General features: G+C 52.6%; 1 protein-coding gene across 1 annotated transcript; it reads right to left on the bottom strand.

The window, feature by feature from the left end:
- Nucleotides 1–132: 132 nt before the first annotated feature.
- On the bottom strand, nucleotides 133–1,110 carry ISF_01228 (dienelactone hydrolase family protein; the record flags this gene model as incomplete). The annotated part of the gene is made up of 4 exons (XM_018844835.1): nucleotides 133–462; nucleotides 525–672; nucleotides 733–901; nucleotides 993–1,110. The coding sequence occupies 4 exons, from the start codon at nucleotides 1,108–1,110 to the stop codon at nucleotides 133–135; spliced, it is 765 nt and encodes a 254-aa protein (XP_018707601.1).
- Between the last annotated feature and the right edge of the window lie 12,683 nt (nucleotides 1,111–13,793).

Below are 13,793 nucleotides of genomic sequence, written 5' to 3'. Positions count from 1 at the left end.
ATATTTGAGGGAACGAGCCATTTCCTATTTTTACTATTTTGGGTTTTTATTTGCGCATCTTTAGCATTCTTTGGTCATATTGAAGCGCAAAGTCGTATATTGTTCGTCACGAATTCCATCATCGCGTACCGTTTACAGGTGCTTGCCGAAGAAAGTGAGCAGGGCCTTGTAGCCGCGCTCGTACTCGGCCTTGACACGATCGTCGCTCAGGTTGGAGCGGGCTGCCATCCAGCCGTGGATCTGATCGGCAAACGTCTCGACATGCTTGGGCACGGTGAGCGCATCCTCGAACTTCTTGACGTCCTCGGCGGGCTCGTCACCCGAGGCGAGCAGGATGAAGGGCACCTTGATGGCGGGCGCATCGGCAGCGTCGACCATGGCAGGGTGCACCGAGGCGGCGGCGACGAACGGGTTGGACGACTCCTTGGCGCTCAGGGCGACGGCCTTGCCGCCCCAGCAGAACTACAGGGTTTCAGTCAGTACGATCGTTATCCTGTTGCGGTTTGGCGGGGAGGATTGCTCACGCCGAGGACACCGGCGGCGGTGATGGAGGGGCTCTGCGTCTTGATGGCCTGGACAAATCCGGGGAGCGGGGTCGCAGCGCTGGTCGGAGGGTTCTTTTCGAAGAAGGCACCAAGGTCCTTCTTCTTCTGCTCCGTGTTGGGAGGGTACCTAGGACCGGTCAGTTTCGGGTGGTGGCGGGCTTTGTTGCACACGGGCGGGATATCGTACCATTCAATGGGGCAGGGCTCGCCCTTGAAGAAGTCGGGCATGTAGACCTTATACTTTTGCTCGCCGCTGTGGGCGAGGATGTCGGCGCCCTGCAGAGTCTGCTCAAAGTAGCCAAAGATGTCGTAGATGATGACAATGGCCTTGGTGGCGTCGGCGGGACCGGTGACATCTTGGCGGCAAGTTGTTAGCATCGCAATTGAGTCAGGGATTGACGGGATCCAACTTCGGATGGATGACGATCGAGTTGGAATTGTACGTACAGGTCTTGTAGTCGCCAACTTTTTCGTACTTGCCCTTGGCCTTGTAGCCCTTGGTCACGATCGGGGGCAGGTTGCAGCAGGCCGCAGAGTGGCCGGAGGTGGCGGGCATGGCAGACATGGTGACAGATGCGAATCGGCTGTGCTTTATATTTCTAGAGTTGATCAATCTTCCCTTTCGAATCAGCGGCAAGGTTCGGGATTCAGCGCGGGGTGGTGGTCGGGGTGAAGCCAAAGCAAAGGTGAGAGGTTACTGGATGACTAGCCGGGACGAAGGCTGTGCCTAGAGTACATACCCTGAGAGTTTTATCGTGGTGAAGATTGTAGATTGAAGTTTCGCGCAACGGATTGGAAAAACAGCTTGGAAAGGAAGCAAAAAAAGTCGCAGCTATCTGTAATCTATCTATGTTGATCGTGGGAGCTATGGTGGGGTGCTGAGGGGTTGCCAAGGTGGCGGGGGCCTCGGGAGATGTTTTCGGATGATGTCACAGATAGATTCCGATGGCGGGAATTGAACTCGATCATCACGACGTCGCACTGCAGGGTCGTAGTTAATATTGGTTGCCGTTTGAAGCTGGTATATTCAAAGGCTGTACTGATTCTCATTGAATAATCGTCCGGCAAGATTTGGACAAACTCGCTGTTTGTGTAAGCGACTTAATGGTCACTTGCGGGGCCGAGGGTAAATTATTATGGTGCTTCTACCTGGAGATTCTGCGGCAACTATAACATTTTAATAGTTGTTGGTTGACAGTACCAGAATTAACTCAAAAATCTTTCCTCGGGGCCCACGGTACCACCGTATTACCAATCTAGGTTAATCGCGGGTATTTTACTTGCTGAAACCAGGCATGCGCAAGTTCAACGAGCGGCATCAAGCTTGCTAACTCGAACCGTAAAAATTCTTCCCAGCGTGCAACCTGAATCTTTATTTTGAATGATACCATTGTATTTTCTTTTTCTTTTCTTGACGGGTACTTCTGCGCAACGCCACATGATATCGCTGAGCACTACGGGAACCAAAACGCGCGGCCCGCTGTATACTTCAGCATGCCGCATGTTCCCGCAAACTCCAGTATTGACCCTAAACTAACGATTTGTGTAGCGCTGAAATAATGTTGTCTGAAATAAGTCAGCTTCGGTCTGGCGCTCGCATCGTACCTGATGTGACGCCGCCGTAAAAGCTGAGAACACTTGGAGAGCCTTGCAAACCAACCGCTTCCAATGGCACCCTGTAAACAAAGAAGTGGAATATATGCATGAGTCTTCAAGTTCTGATACCCTGATCTTTCATTTGTCTTTAACCGGAATGTTTCCGCTGCAATCTATCGCCACGCTTAGGACTGGCTCTCAGCAGCAATGACTTGGTACATCCCTGATCTTCGCACAGACATTGCTCTCAGTCTTCTGAACAAAAGCGAATAGAACAAACAACAACAACTTTGAGTTGAGAATGGGTCAAAATGGACAGGACTGCTCTTTGAAAGCCTCTAGGCGGTCTTGAGCAGTTGGCAGGGTAGGAAATGCGTCGTTGATAATTTTACCGTCAGAACCGACGTCGAACCGTCCAGCTTCAGCCACGACAGCTGGCGGCGTCGCCGAATGATCCGCGAAATTGAAGCGTCGGATGCCCTGCACTCGTGATTGATTTCATTAGAGGCCCGTGAGAAAGTGCCGTGCCCAATGCTCATGGTTGGAGGCATACCGTCGGAACAGCAGAGCAGCGAGGCGTGCATCAAGAGTTGCGGGGGGTGCAGATCAAGAGTCAGGCACCTCGGGTATCTAGTCATGGTTCTGTCCCATCGCTGCGCAAATCTTCGCTCTGTCTAACTACCATAAAGGGCGAGGGACGGAAGCGAGGGGAGATGACGCTCATGTGGCCGAGCAGGCGTATGCTGTCATGCCTTGGCAACGCGAGGACCGAGCTACTAATTCAAGGCGGGCATAAAAAGAACAGTGGTAGCTGTACGAGGAAGGAGCATGATTAGTAAAAAATGCCATGGCAAAAATGCCATTGTCAGCTTGGCACGTTTTCCCTGTTTCCCATCCGCTGCACGGACGAGATAAGGCCGAGTGCTCTTTGTCGTGACCAAGGTAGCGAAGCAAGGCGACTCAGCTGGGAAACATTAACCGCCAAGACGCTAGAGCGGCGCACAAAGCCGCACCGTCTTGGATCAATTCGCGACTCAATACTTCAGCCACTCGGCCCCGGTTTGCCTTGCTTGTTCGGGCAAGTAGATGTGAGAGAATACCCATCATCCCGACAGTCGGGACACGGCGGCGGCGGGAGGGGGGGGAGAGAAGTGGCGTCGGACCGGTTGGGCACCGGAGCCTGAGATGGGCGCGAAGAGCAGAGGGCGCAAGATGCCAAGGCGTAGATCCAAGCGTTGGACTAAACTGCTGCTAGACGGACAATAGACGGGCGTGACATGACGATGCGTGCGCGGAACAGCGACCGTTGAGTGCCAAGGAACGAATGCATCTCGCCTAAGTATTGCAAGGCGGGCGACGCGCGGTGGGCAGTTGAGGCTTGCCGCGTCGGTCCGAGTAATCGCGAAAAGACGACGACCGAGACATGCTTGGTTCCGGCTAATGCTTTCCGCATGTACCTGTTTCAATTTCAGGAAATACTGGTAGTTAGCAAGTAGGTTGTCCGTTGCGTGCGTGGCCTGGAGCTAGGAACAGGGCTTTGACTTTGACAACGGGCCCTAGCAAGGAAACTCGTCATTTTTCTTCCCTCGTGCCGGGCACGAAGTAACTAGTTAGCCAGTGGAGTAAGCCGTCGGGAGGCCAGTTCAACAGATGAAAAAGGATACCCGGATTGCCAGCGAGTTGGTTCCAAGAAGAGGAAAAAGATGGCGCTGTCTGTGTGGTTACATGGCGTGGAATTGACAAGCCGGCGCATCATGGGGGTGAGACCCTGGAAAGAGAGGCTGGAAACCATCATACCTGCTCGTTTCCCAAGAATAGAAACAGGCGCCGGTACAGTGTCAACCCGCATGAGCCTCTCCTACCGGTCGGTGTTTCATTTATCGGTATCGACGGGGGGATTTCCGTGCGCAGAGGGAGGAGGGCTTTCCCCGCGGAGGCGAAGGCGGGTAGCGACAGGGCTGACCTTGACAATATAACGGCCCCAGGGCGATCAAGATTTGGGGAAAACAGCGGCGGCGAGAACCGTAGCCAGTTTGGACAAAGTACATACGTCCAACCGTCCATCCGTCGTAACCCCCCCGCCTTCCATCGGAAACCGGAGGCCTAGTCGGCCGTGAACGAGCGCGGTCACGTTTCAAGATTCCTTTGCTTCGTAGGTATCCAAGCGAAGCGAACCAGTCAGTCACCTCGCCAAGTTCGCTCTGGTCAAATGCCGAAAAAGAAGCAGGCAAAACCTTAGCGGTCCCATGGCAAAGGAGCAAAAGTGCCTCAACCAGGTTTTTTTCTCTCTCGATGCTCATGCGCACCGCAGCAAACGGTGCCGCGTGGCACCCAACCCCCTGGTACGTCGTTTCATTGGCTGGCAGGTAGCCGTTTGCGAGATGCTCCCTTTTTGCGATCTTGAACTGTTTCGTGGGAAAGGGCAGCTGAAACCTGGCCTTCTTTCAATAGGCAATTGAGAGTTGCGAGATATGATCCGTACCTCTAACGGGAACAGCAGAACCACACAACCCCTGCAAAAGGCTTGTGGGATGATCATGTGGTCTGGACATCCTGTGGGTGTGGCCCAATCAGTAAATAAACCGAGACGCCCACCTTGCTCGTCAGATTTTTAATTAATATAAACTAATATGGAGTTTTTTTTTTCTGTGTGTGGAGGAGGCCATGTTGGCTTACCAGATTATCAGTTAAGCCGTATTTCCTTTTTTCAAAGAAATAAAAGTCTCTTCTTCTTCAGGAAAGGCAGGCTTCAGAGTGGAATACAGGGCATTGGATTGCGCTTTAGGAGGTCCTATAACCCAGTACGGGACTTTACACAGGCCCATAGGTAAGGGCCATCGCCGCATTTCTTTTTCTGGAAAATGAATAAAATAAATGGGCATCCGAAAGGTTTCGGGGGCGAATCTGGATTGTGGCTTCTTGAAATAGAACGCCGTACCGAGTATACGCACACCTATGTCAGTATGTAGGTGAGGGACGGTGATGGCTCCGTCATACGCAAGTAAGTCGAAGTCAACGAGCGCCAAGAAAACCCTGCAAGTGGGTTGACGAGCGGCAATTCGCATGTTCTTTGACCTTTCTCTGCCTCCCATAAAAAAAAAAGAAAGGAAAAGAAAAGAAAGGTTCAAGACGTGCTGCATCTCCCAAACTTTGGTGCGCGGCAGGGGGGTGGCCACAAGTCATCCCAACCCCCATCCATGCATGCTAAGCAAGTTAGTTATCTGCTGAAGCCCTCCCGCAAGACCCTACCCAGCTAGTATGTACGTAGTTAGTGACCTGTGAGTCGTCCGTCCATCCACATGCCAGCCCATCCAATAAGAACACATATGCATGTACTCTGTACTGTCGAGTACGTGCTTGGTACACCTGTGTCTCAGTCTGTGAACCTGTAGAGAGAGGTAGATCGGGGGGTGTATGTTGTGCTTGTCGTGCTTGCTGATTGAGGCTACTCCGCAAGGATGGCATTGCAGTTGCCAGTCGCACATTCATTGCCCCTGCACTAGTTATTTTAGGATGGATAATTTGAAAATGCAGATACTCAGTATATTGATTGGTAGTTCATTCATATCTAACTAACGGAGCAGCCCACCTCACTTGTGACCTGTCAAACCTGGCCCGCGGAAGTGCTCCGTGGCAAGTCTCCAGCACAAGATCCTTTTTGCTTGAAAAAAACGTATTGATAGACCCATCTTGCCCGAGTGTATCGTAAGACAGGCTGCACAATTCGTAGTTCCTTCCTTTGAGGATTTTCCCATAATCCCGAATTCCCGACGGGTACCCAGAGACGAGGCGTGTCCGTGCCTCACTGCGCTCGAGGCGTCGCCATCGGCAAATCCATATCCATATCCGCCTGCATCGGCCACAGCCCTGCTTGCTCGCTGCGCGCATCTCAATACGCAGAGGCCATCACGGTGGGGGTATAAACCTGGGCGTTTCCGATATGCCCCCGCTTGCCTGCAGCTCGCCAACGACCAGTGCCCAAAGAGCGTTCGAGAGACAAAGAGAGACGAGATAGATTGGGCGGCGTGCGAGGTGAGGCTGTCGTGACCCTCGGCCGGCAGGCGCATGGATTGAGCGAGGGTGTGCGTATGGTACGATGACCCCCGGCTTCTTGGTCGCTTGAATTTGCCCAGACCGCCCCAACAATCCTAACTCGCCCGCACTAACCAGTGACGACGCAGCCGGGGCACTCTGGCCGCTGGGCATCATGGTTACAGGGGTTGTCTCAGGTGGCGCATTCCCATGTCATTGCCAGTCTCTCTAGCTGGTCGTATCCGTGAAAAGAGAGGCTGCCAATGAATTTGCTCTTGCCCTGCTGCGTCGTCGAACACGCGCTGCTTCAGGATGGGCGGATTTTTCATCGTGGATAGTTTGCTGTCGAATCTCGCATCCGTCTCGGCTCGTTTGGTCTCGTGGGCAGCGTGTATGGGGTACCGTCTCAGCTTAATAAAACGTGAACTGTAGGGCTTTATACCAGTGCATGGTAAAGGCGCCCTACCGCCATTGTCCATTGTTGACTGTGTGCCTTGCTTGACAGCGCCGGCGCTCGTCAACCGTCAAAGGATGGGCTGCTGATCCGTCCTGTAGGTGCCTCCAAGTCGTCGCCGTGACAGCGAGCTTGGTGCAAACGTGATAGATAAAAAGAGAGTGGCATGGCGCAATCGCGCGCCGATAATGATATTGTTCGTTGCTCGGTCCATTCGCATTCGAACCGTTTGCCTGTCCGGCGGGCGGACAGGTTGCGCCAGCCAGCCGCTCGCTCCTCACAGGCGCTGAAGTGGCGGCCGGCTGTTTGACCAGGAAGCTCAAGCTACTGGCAGGGCGTTCCGCAGTAGCCGCAGCAGCGACCGGGAATCACCCAGACTTCCTTTCCGGCCAGGGCGCAGGTTGGGCATCGGGTGCCGGGAATCTATGGCACGCGACGAGGCTCTGGTCAGCCAAGGGACTCACGACAGGTGGGCAGGCGCATCATGTCGCATGCAGGATAGGCGAGCAAGGTTGCTTCGCTAGAACTCACCTTTGGTCCAAAAGAAAGGATTCCCTCCATATCAATTGCCTCGAGCATCACAGGAGCATAACGCAGGTCGCTATCCTCTTGCCAATCAGGGCAGGGAAGGGTGTTAACAACGCGGCGAGGTGGAACCATTGTGTAAGGCGGGTGATGTCAGAGTAACAAAGTGGGTTGTTTGTTGGAGCTGACGGCACCGAGAAGGGACAGGGCAGGGAGTTTGGTAATGTGTAAAGGAATTGGGAAAGAAGAGATGGCTGGAGAGCAAGTCTTTATAAGTTGGAGAGGAGTAGAGCTTGAAGGTGTTGTTGCTGTGTATTGCCAATGGTTAAGCAGGCTGTTCTGAGATGCTAAGGGAGTGGGGGCCGATGTCATTTATGGTTTTTCGCGAATTGCGACGAAAAGCAAAAACAAGGGTAAGAGGAGAGCGGGAGAAGGAGGCACAGGCAGGACCAAAAAAAAAAAGGCAATGAGCCGGCCAGGCAAGCCAGCCCGGGTTGGGATAACTACTAGACACACGGCCTTTCCGGGTGGTCATTAAGCGCGGTGGAACCCAGGCACCTGGGACAAGCAAGGCGTGACGGGAATGGGAAAGGGCCTGCGAACCAAGACTTGGGGATTGGGGATTGGGGAGGGGGAGTGGACGGACCACGGTATCTGACGATCGGGAGCCAGCCAGGCGGGCGGGCGGCCGAGGTCTCGGGGAGCTTCTACGAAGCGGAGCCCTGAGTCTGGAGCAAGACGTGGCCGTGTCATCTCACCTGTGAGACGCTTTGGCTTGTTGCTTGCTTACTGGGTAGAACACGGGGGATTCTTCTTCGGACAAGAAGCGCGAGAAGTGGCGGTGATGCTGTAGTTCCTTTTTGTCCGGTCAAGCAAGGTGTTGCACCACTCATGATGTGAGATTGTGTCTAGTACACTGTATATCGAGATGTGTGTGTCTTGCTCGATCGCTTGTGCGCCCTGGTGTTACCGCAAACCCAGAGAGCTGGGAGCGGCCATGGTTGCGAGCCCGGAATTGGCTGCAAACCATGGGCTTGTGCTTGTGCTTGTGCTTGTGCAGCATGGCACTGCATGTCACGCAGGTCTCTGTATCATGAGCCTAGACAGAGAGACCTCGACCCTAGAATTCGGTGCTACGGTATGGTCGCATGCACACCATGCAGCAAGTCACAGACAGACATGGTCCCAAACCATACAAGCTTGCGGCCGGGTTACATCTCGACGACGACGACCATGATCACGTCGCCGCCAGAATAACAACCGGGAAACAAATCAGGCGACACAGCCTGCGAACTGGGTAGGGCCCGGGAGCCGCTGCGGTCACCGGTGGAAAAAGCGAGGGAAAAATCAACCGCGCCGATTAGTTACTAGTTTAGGCCATTTATTTTCCTTGATGCTCACTTACTTACTTGTGTTGCCTCGATCCGTCGATCCGTCACGACTGAGCAACTTCACCATGGTCTGCAACGGAGCTGAGAAATGAACAAGGAGCATTGGAGAAAAAGAAGTCAGTTTTTCTTTTGCTGAAAAAATTTCAAACAATCAAGAGCAAGTGAGAGCGAGAGAAAATGCAAAAGTTGGCCAGGGTGAATGCACCGGCAAGTGGATAACACAACTGGCACTGTATTATTAAAACATAGTTCCAGGGAAGAGAAGACTCCCCAGCTACAAGCCGCAAAGCCACTGGGAAAGAGAGATCAAAGGTACTCTGTACGGAGTAGCCAAATGCTCCATATTAGCTCTCTTCTCCTGCAGTCTGATTATTGGTCAACTAGCATATTGGCAACCAGCACTAATACAAACTAGCATATGGGAAGGGGGAGGGGTTTGCTCACGCCCCTCCCCCCTGTCCAGGCGTAAATGCGGAAACAAGCACGGCGAGTAGAGGAAACGAAAAGAAAAGCCCCAATGCGAGACACATGAGGAACAATGAGACGAGAGGACGGAAAAAAGTCAAGTCAAACTAATAACGCCAAAGAAGGAAAATGTGGAATCACAATGTGCAAGTCACAGCTGAGAAGAGGGTACGCACGTACGTAATGTGATGCCCAGGTCGACGGCTCACGGGTCTCAACCAAGAAGAAACTAATAATACCCGTATAGAAACTGACGATGGCTGGGCTGTGACGCAACTGACAAATTTGCAACGTCTTATACCAATCGGGCCGTAGACGACAACGACGACGACTAGCTTACCGTCTCAAGTTACAGCTAAGCTAGGTCGAGACTGCTGTTTCTCGCAGCCTTGTCTCGCAAAGTGACGAGAATACATCATCCGCAGAGCAATCAATCATGCCTGTGGCTTGCGCGGCGGGCGGCGGGAGCAGCACTCACACACAACTGTGCACACGCGCGATGAGGCAGCCGCTCCGACCAACTCATCAGTGGCCGAATAATAACGGAGGGTGACAAGGGGTGATGCTTGTCGAGCACGCACACGCACACCCTGTCCCTTTTTTTTCTTTTCTTTTTTTGGGATTTTCTACTTCTCGTTCTTGTCACAAGCCATCGGTTGGTTGATCAAGTCCGTTCCGTGTTGAGACACCACCTGATGTCTGTGTCTCCCGGTAAAAACGGTAGGCTGTCGATAGATTCGCATCGTAGATGTGAAAAATATCTGGATTAATATCGGTATCAGTCATGTTTCGGACCAACAGTCTTGTGACCTCTCCGGCTTGTGAAAGCTGGCAGACTATTCAGATCGGCTGCTTACTGGTAACTGCCCGACTAGCCAGACAATGTTTTGGCCGAAAAGACAGAGCAACAAATCAGGTCACCAGTGAAATGGCGTCTTTTCGCTCGTTTGTGCGCGCCACGATCCAAAACTCTTGCACGAGAAAACAGCTCACATCAATCGCAGCGTCGCATCGCCATGCGCCCCCTGCGAGAGAGGTGACAGCGAGTCCATGCACGCACCACCACCATCCCACCACCATGGTACCGGGTGCTTCTGCCCTACTTGGTTTTAGCTGGCGCGCGCCCCCCCCCCTCCCTCCTCCCTAAGAAAAAAAAAAGACGTCAATTGAGGTGTCAGATCCCAGCAGCGGGGCAACCTCGGGGCATCGATTGGGTGGGAGAGCCCCAACCGAACGCTCGGGAAAGCACCTGCAACGGACGACGGAGCGGTAAGTTGGTGTGGCAGCTGCTTAGGCCCTTGGCCATCTTTTCTGCATTCAGGGCAGTTCTTCGTAGCTAGCGGCTCTCCTTTTATTTCCTTTTTGCCATGGGGTTTCGCGGATGCTTTGATAGCATCCGGTGTGATGGCGAATAATCCTTGCAGGTTTATTGTGGTGCGAGTTATGACACACCCGTTGGTTGATCACAATGCTTGCTGTCTGTGTAAGAAAACACACTACCTTGAGTTCGCAATAGAAGCCGAGTTCGGACGAAGCTGAGCTGATACAACCACCTGGTAGCAAGGACGAATTCGAAGGATCCGGGCTGTGGGCATTTCGTATCAGGGGAATAGTAATCGCCAAGTCTCAGCTCCTGCTGTGTCAAATCCTCCCGAGAATATTTGAAAGCAATGCCAATGCAGGTAGTCATTCACGGGAACCGGATACGTGGGTTTGCTATCCTGAGTCATTCTAATTCTGTGCCATTCTTTCTTCCCCTAGCTGCCTCACCAGCCACGGGCTTGTTGTGTGGCTTAATTCTTACCAATGATATCGCTGGCCCAGCATACAGTGCAGTGGCAAGTGGCTGAACCTGGCTCAACTCCAAGTGGCTTCACCCCAGCACCTTCTTTTCGTCCTGCATCAAATGCACCTCTGCCGATACATCCATCCATCTCAATTCATCTGCCCTCGCCCGCGCAAACTAATTGCACTGCTTTGACCTCCCAGACTAAGTAATCATGCCGGTCGGCTGTAGGCGGACTACCAACCTCCACCACACGGCCACGTCAGAGCCCTCATTGCGACACCGGCATGCAAACGACCAATCATCAACGTTTCAGCATCCCTCGGAGAAGCATTTTGCAAATTCCAATATTACCTGAAGGATGCATTGCATTCTGTGACCAACCCTATGGTCCGAACATGCAGATTAAGCCGCTGGAATGTGGTCGACATCCCTCGCCAGACCAACACTACTCGCTCAGGCATGGATACTGAAACGTCCCCAACCAAGGGGCAATGCAGTCGAACAAGCACATCATATTCAATGTGCACACCGGCTCTCGCGAATGTCTCACCCGAAAAAACCTTCTCGTTTCGCCTGAAGTATGTACATACCCGATCACCAATCGATCACCGCCAGATCCGTGCAACATCAAGACCAGATCATGTTCCACCAACTCCATATGACCACCTTCTCGGCCTATAAGACTTCTTGGTCGATGTCGCCTCCATGCGTTGTTCCAGTCAGGGCACGAGGTGCAGGGATTAGGCCGCCGCAAAACTTCGGATCAAGGCACTATAATTGGGCTCTTGCGTTGCCTGCCACAAGGAACAACCTCGCACAGCGATTCAGCTTGTACACAATGGTCGCCGATGGCCTCTTTTATTCCCAGCAACATCTCCTCACCGCATCTTCACCGAGTCTAATACGAGGAATGCAGCAAGAGCCTTGCTAAGCTTTTTCATTAGCCAGCCGCGTCAAGGAAACTGGGCCTCGTGCCCCCCCAGCAGCAACACAATGCTGTGGCCGTCAAAGTAATTTGCAGCATCGCCTACTCACGGCACTGTATTGGCCCCGTAGCTGAGGAGGGTCTAACATTCCGCCCCATGACCGTTGCAGCACCACAAAACTGCATACGCGCACAGACTCGATGGCTGTCCAAGATAGACAGCATTGAGTCGTGATTACTGATCCCATGCAGATGCCAATAACAGGTTTCTTCAGCCTCCCAACATCCACAACTGAGTCCCTTCCTATGCACCCCTAACAAATCAGCGATCCCATCTCACTAGTGAGAAACTAGCTCTCGGCTGCCATTTGCCCAGCAATACTTGTCGTATTCCCTCGTCGCTGCCGATGATGGATGTACAGACATCCTTGCAGGGCAAGCCGACCCCCACGCTGAAAACTAACCATGATGCTGATCCAACAAGCGAGTTGCGACCTGCGACGAAAAGGGGCGCAACGCACACACCGTCCGCCGGTTAGCAAAGGTCGCCGCGGTCAGACTATGCTTCATCTGATATTCAAAGTTGTTACCAATAAAGGATGATTCGACACTGTCATCTGTCCTGAAGAACAAGCTTGTCTAATGAATCGAGGTTTTGGCTTTTTTGGCTCACTTGACTTACCTTTTTTTAACAGCGCACCGGATGGGTGAATTCAGCGTTCACCAAGCCCTAGTTTTCCGTAAGTTTCTACTCTTTTTGGTTCTACAATTCCGGAACTAGGCCATTGAATTGTGTTTTGCTATCAGATGGGTGAGCTGTGTTGAGATCGTAGTCTCATCCACGGTCAACAGTTGTCACATCCGAACACACCCGCCACCCCTGCCCACGGATTGATGTCACCGAAACTCTTCGGCTCAGTGGAGGAGGTGGCTTTGGTGTCCAGCTGATCACATCTCTTTGCCCCCGGTTGCAGAACAACGAAGTTCAGCAGCTTTGAAAGTATCAAGAGCCTCATAGCGATGTTGCAGAACATATCTTTACACCGGAGTACCGATCGAGCTCGGTAAAGTTTCACAACCGGCCTCGCGGGTTGCTGCTGCGGGATGCGTCTTTCGAATATCTGAGGTTTGTTCTGCGTATTCCAACAGTCCGGTTCCTGCTGTCATGATCGAGCAATCTGAGAATGTGATGCATGATCCAAAGAGTCGCATTAAAGGGACCCATGCAGCTCTTTGAGAACTCTCTCTCTCTTTCGGCTTGAACGCGAGAGCTCCCCACCGATCACTTTTGCGATGGCATCTGATTCAACGAGACGTGCATTGAATATTGCGCCTGCCCATGGAAGAGGCTTATGTTAGCGTTCCATGGCCTCACGCAGCGGAGGCCCAGGTCCGCGTCGTCGGTTCTTGTCAGATCGCCCATGGCTACCCCACCACGCATATCCGTGGTGGAACTCTTTTGGCCACCCTGCAGTGGTATATGCTGCTCCTACGCTCGTGATTGCGATATTGGAGGAAGGGCGGTGACGCTAGACTGAGCCTCCTCTCTTCTGTCTTGCACGTCACTACCCGCAATTGCTGTCAACGCATGTGGTATCAACTCTCACGCTGAGAGTGGTCGAGCGTGGTGTTAACTCGAAATTAAGCAGCAGGGCTCCCCCAATGCCCCGTATACAAGATAAGGGTTGCTACGTGCAATCGCATTCTTTGGATTTAATCGCCGAACAATCGTCGTGTTATGCCTGAAGATGTCAGCCATGTCATAGCATACAAGAAGAAAGTCAACTGTATCTTTGGCTAAGGGGGCATCTCTTTGTGAAAATCGTCTAAGATGTAATATGCTGCCTCGTCTCGCATTGCCACCGCGATAACCTCTCACAGACAGAGACAGATATGTCCTTTTAGGGGCAATAGCTGACACACAACAACAGAAACAAAGCAACTCTACACCGCAGATTTCCAGTAGCGACCTCAAGACATCATTATCATTTGCGCCAACTTGAACCTGCTCCAAAAGGAATTCCAAGTACATCGCGTCTCAGTACCAGGCTGGCTCTTGCTTCACCCTTCG

The sequence above is a fragment of the Cordyceps fumosorosea genome (assembly GCF_001636725.1).
Source record: "Cordyceps fumosorosea ARSEF 2679 chromosome Unknown scaffold_2, whole genome shotgun sequence".
Classification (NCBI taxonomy): domain Eukaryota; kingdom Fungi; phylum Ascomycota; class Sordariomycetes; order Hypocreales; family Cordycipitaceae; genus Cordyceps; species Cordyceps fumosorosea.
The sequence above is the reverse complement of the archived record's forward strand: the minus strand, read 5'-3'. Positions and strand labels throughout refer to the sequence as shown.